Raw genomic sequence first — 5094 nt, 5'->3', positions numbered from 1 at the left:
GCCCGGGACTGGGAGGGACCAGCTTCCCGCTCTAAATAAAGCACGTCCCGGTGGCGGCCCGGGGCCCTGGGCTCCTTCGATGTTGGGGCGTTGGCGCCCGAGCATCCGGGAGCCCCGCAGCCCGCTGGCACAGACGTTTTCCCCTTCCCTGGCCGGCAGCTGAACGGGGTCCCGCGGCTGCGCCGGGAGGAACCGTGGGTGGAAAAGCCGCTGCAGCTCAGGGGGAAGGGGGCTGAGGGAGCTGTCACTTGTTGCGGCTAATGAACGGTGCCCGACCGTGGAACGCAGTTGTTTCTAAAATCTTTAGCTGTGCCCACGAGCCCCCAGCCCGCGCCCCTCAGCTCGGAGCCGGGAAGCAAGGGCAAGCGAGAGCAGCTGGCCATGCGGGAGAAGAGAGGACCGCGCCCCGAGAGCCCGCCTGGGTGGGTGCTAGGTGCCCGAGGGGCGCAGGTCCGGTCCCGCTTGCGGCCGCTGCCGGGGCTTCCAACCGCAGAGCGTCCTCCCTGACGGGGAAACCGCGCGGGACACAACCCAACGCAGCTCGTCACCTACTTACAAATCGCTGTCGCTAGGATTCCCGCCACTCCTCTCAGACCAGCCCCCCACCCCTGCCACTTTTCGGAGTCCTCCGCCCCCGTCACTGCCTCCCCGGAGCTGCGGGGCAGTCGGACGCGGAGACGCAGAGCCGCGAGGACGCCCGGCTGGAGCTGCCCTTTGCAGCCGAGCCGGCGCCCCCTGCCCTTCGCCGTGGTGTTGGGCGGGCTCCCCTGCCGCCCTCGCTCTGGTCCTCCCGGCTCTCTTCCCCGCTCTCCTTCCGCAGCTCTCGGAGCTCCACCACCGCCGGGTGCGGCGGGGCAGGCGCGATGCGGCAGCTGTGCCGGGGCCGCGTGCTGGGCATCTCGGTGGCCATCGCGCACGGGGTCTTCTCGGGCTCCCTCAACATCCTGCTTAAGTTCCTCATCAGCCGCTACCAGTTCACCTTCCTGACCCTGGTGCAGTGCCTGACCAGCTCCACCGCGGCGCTGAGCCTGGAGCTGCTGCGGCGCCTCGGGTTCATCGCTGTGCCCCGCTTTGGCCTGAGCCTGGCTCGCTCCTTCGCGGGGGTCACCGTGCTCTCCACGCTGCAGTCCAGCCTCACGCTCTGGTCCCTGCGCGGCCTCAGCCTGCCTATGTACGTGGTCTTCAAGCGCTGCCTGCCCCTGGTCACCATGCTCATCGGCGTCCTGGTGCTCAAGAACGGCGCGCCCTCGCCGGGGGTGCTCGCGGCCGTGCTCATCACCACTTGCGGCGCGGCGCTGGCAGGTGAGCGGGACCCGCGCGGACCCCCGGTACACCCCACCCCAGCAGTCAGAGACCGCGGAGATCACTTAGGGCAAAGCCCTCACTTCCAGATGGGGAGACTGAGGCAGAGAGAGGCGGAAAGCTTTGAACGTGGTCGCTCGGCTCGAAAACGGTACTTCTGAGACCCAGCAGAGCCTTCCCCAGGGTTCCGGCCTCCCCCTTTCAGAGCCCCCTCCCCCGCCCCCCGTCCTGGCTTCCGACCCCCACCCGTCTCACTCCGTATCGCCCTTCCGTTCTCGCCCTCCCCCTTCCGTCTTCCCCCTTTATTCGTTCCTTCCTCCGGGAGGGGTGGGAGAGCCGCCTGAGCCTGGGAGCTAGAGTCCCCAGACCAAGACGGATGGAGGGGGCCGTGAACTTCCCTGGGTCACTCGGTGCCGGGGTAGGGAGGGACGACGGGAGCCAAGCTGGAGCCCCGGGGCTAGTTTGGGATCTCCGGCGCCGCGCGGGGGGCTGCGGGCGCGAGGCAGAGGCAACTGGATTGAGACCCGTGCGGGCCGGGCTTGGAGGACTGAGCGACATGGGAGCTGGCGAAGCGGGATGCTTTCATTCGAGGGTCGAGGGGAGGGCGTTCTTCGCCCGGTTCCCAGCCCGCCCGCGGTTAGAAGCCACTAGCCGGGGCCCGCTCGCTCCTCCGGTGCCCCACGGAGGCGACAGGCGTACCACGCGCCTGGGTGACATCCGTGCCAGCTCGGAAAGCCACAGCGCCTACCCCGAGGGCATCTGCGCTGTCCTGGGCCTCTGTCTTGGATAGAGATAGACGAGAGACCCCCGCGGATAAGGAAGGGAAGGCACGCCCCTCCTGCCTCGAACTGGGCATTGAGTGAACTTGGCTCTTCCTTTTGATAAGCGTGGGTAGAGCTGGGGCGCGAACCCTGTCTACTTTCCAACAGACGCCGTTGCCCCAGTGGGTACCCACCCTTGCCAACCCGGTGTGTCCTCTTTTTCCTTCCTGCCCTGGCTCCTCCGGCCTCTTGATGCGCTCCAGGAGCCGGCGACCTGACCGGCGACCCCATCGGGTACGTGACGGGCGTGCTGGCGGTGCTGGTGCACGCCGCCTACCTGGTGCTCATCCAGAAGGCGAGCGCCGACACGGAGCACGGGCCGCTCACCGCGCAGTACGTCATCGCTGTCTCCGCCACCCCGCTGCTGGTCATCTTCTCCTTCGCCAGCAGCGACTCTATCCACGCCTGGACCTTCCCCGGCTGGAAGGACCCGGCCATGGTGTGCATCTTCGTGGCCTGCATCCTGATCGGCTGTGCCATGAACTTCACTACGCTGCACTGCACCTACATCAACTCAGCGGTGACCACCAGCTTCGTGGGGGTGGTGAAGAGCATCGCCACCATCACGGTGGGTATGGTGGCCTTCAGCGATGTGGAGCCCACCTCTCTATTCATTGCCGGAGTCGTGGTGAACACCCTGGGCTCCATCATTTACTGCGTGGCCAAATTTTTGGAAACCAGAAAGCAAAGCAATTACGAGGACTTGGAGACGCAGCCTGGGGGAGAGGAGGCGCAGCCAAGTGGAGACCAGCTGCCGTTCGGCTTGGAGGAGCTGCCCGCGGAGGGTGGAAATGGGGGGTCAGAAGGTGGGAAGGGAGCAGGTGGCTCCACCCAGCAGGGTGGGCAAGAGGCGAGGGGCAGCCCCAGAGGAGTCCCGCTGGTGGCTGGGAGCTCGCAGATCTCAGACAGCCCTGAAGAAGTGAGCAAGAGATCATTAAAGGATACTTACCTGGAAGTGTGGAGGTTAGTTAGGGGAACCAAGTACATGAAGAGAGATTATTTGATAGAAAATGAAGAGTTACCCAGTCCTTGAAAAGGAAATGCATGTATGTATATATGTACATACACTTATTTTCTATGTTAGAGATGACATATTTTAATGAGGAGCCGCCCAATATTTTGCTTTGAGGAGTGGGGAAGGGAAGCAAAGAAAGAAGCTGAAACGCCTGACAGCAACAAAATTAGCAACGGCGTGTGAATAATTTAGCGCGAGTTTAGCCGAGGCATCACAGAGACAAAAGAATGTGAAGGTGACTAACAAATTAAGGCAGGGTTTCCGGCTGCGGACTCCTGGCACATTTTTTGTCATTATGACCATAACCACATATCTGCATGTACCAAGAGTCCTTCAACCACCCCCTACAAAGATGGAGGGTAGAAATGATGGCAGCGCTTAGTAAACTCAAAGATTACATGCAGGGGCACCTTTTTGATGATAGTTAGATCTATAGTTTTTATGGCCAGCTGGGAAGAGTATATTATTGAAATGACAGTTTTTAAATACACTGAACTGATGTTTACTGTTTGTAGTCATCTGAAATATGTTTCCTCTAATATTTCCTCACTTTTAAAAAATATATAAGTGCTCTACTATTCTATTATATATTGTTAGAAAATGTTAAAGCTATTTTGAAACTATGAATCCTTAGCTTTAATCATGAAGTTTAAAGTTGGCTTTTAGTAATTATAAAAACAATTGGAGAGGTGGTTTTGGTTCATTGCTTTATAATATTTATTACTGAATGCCATAACCTTTTTAAAAAACAGTTTTACTGTGTCCAGTATTCTCTCAAGTAAATGCAACGGCTGACGTATAATTCAATATTAACTGAAACCCAAACAGAAGTGAGACCGTTCTGTTAAGCTAGGCCTTTCAAGTTGCACTGCACATCCAAACCGTGTTACAAAAAGAGCAACTGCTATATTCACTTTATGATATTTTTCTATCTTAAATTTGTCAAAATAAAGTATGAGTCTCTCTGCTAAAAGGGATAATGTTAGAAATTTGTTCTAGACACATCTGTGTCCTCTTGCTGTTGTGTGGCGTGTGTTTGCCTTCCATGGTGGTGTTTAGTATCCGGGATGCAGGGCCCATCCCATCAGGAACTTCCTAAATTAGCTTATGGCAGTTTGGTTTCAAACGACAGCATCAAAACACTCTCATTTTCCAGTCAAGGAAAAGTAAAGTAAAATAAAGTCCTGCCTCATGCTGTAGTATGAAAGCCATCCACAGCCGACTTCAGTTAACATAGAGTTTGAGACATAATAGTAGCAGGCAGCCAGGGGGAAGTCTTCCTGTCAGCCCTCTCCTGGAGAGGTACTTGGAGGGTGAAGACACTCATTATTTGCCAGCGTATTTCTGAGAGTCTCAGATGGTGGCGTCCTTTATTTTTCTTTATTTTCCAAAAATCAAAACAGAGCAAAAAGCAGAGGCGTCAGTTTGTCTCCACAAGCTGGCTAAGTGACATTGTAATGGTTTGTGATTGGGTCTGGTTGACTTGTTTTCATGGCCGTTGATTGTTTCCATAGGTACCTCTACAAGCCATTTAAGATGTAGGAGCTCTCATTTGGCTGCAGTTAGAAATGGTTGGCTAGAGTTATACTGACTTCTTTCAAAATAAGCATTAATTGTAATGCCGGCATGCCAGAAGGCAACATCCTGCTGCAACTCTGTGAAGCTGAGAATTAGTGAAAAGCAGCGAAGTTGAATGAAGTGTATATATTTTTGTTAAGTCCACTATCAGGCAAATGGATAAAGTGATTGTTTTTCATTGAAAAAAAAATTCCTTTTGCTTAAAACTGTTGGTTTGCATTTATTACAAAAAGATTAACTCTTTTCTGTCAATAAACTTGTGGAGACACTGTATCAGTTAGAATTCTCCAGAGAAACAGAACCAAGAAGGTGCGTGTGTGCGTGTGCGTGTGCGTGTGTGTGTGTGTGTGTGTGTGTGTGTGTGTGTATACTGAACCT

At 55.5% G+C, this 5094-nt stretch overlaps 1 protein-coding gene across 1 annotated transcript; it reads left to right on the top strand.

The window, feature by feature from the left end:
• The first annotated feature begins 669 nt into the window (after positions 1–669).
• On the top strand, positions 670–4100 carry SLC35D3 (solute carrier family 35 member D3). The gene is made up of 2 exons (XM_007452046.1): positions 670–1302; positions 2327–4100. The coding sequence occupies exons 1-2, from the start codon at positions 864–866 to the stop codon at positions 3154–3156; spliced, it is 1269 nt and encodes a 422-aa protein (XP_007452108.1). The 5' UTR covers positions 670–863; the 3' UTR covers positions 3157–4100.
• Positions 4101–5094: the final 994 nt, after the last annotated feature.

Source organism: Lipotes vexillifer, unplaced genomic scaffold, assembly GCF_000442215.2.
Source record: "Lipotes vexillifer unplaced genomic scaffold, Lipotes_vexillifer_v1.1 scaffold16, whole genome shotgun sequence".
NCBI lineage: Eukaryota > Metazoa > Chordata > Mammalia > Artiodactyla > Lipotidae > Lipotes > Lipotes vexillifer.
This window is presented reverse-complemented; position numbering and strand designations above follow the sequence as displayed.

Excerpts from the sequence above, each read along its gene's own strand:
- SLC35D3 (XM_007452046.1), top strand. The coding sequence starts at position 864 with ATGCGGCAGCTGTGCCGGGGCCGCGTGCTGGGCATCTCGGTGGCCATC. Across the intron at positions 1,303-2,326 it reads TTGCGGCGCGGCGCTGGCAG|GAGCCGGCGACCTGACCGGC; the intron begins GTGAGCGGGACC and ends GATGCGCTCCAG.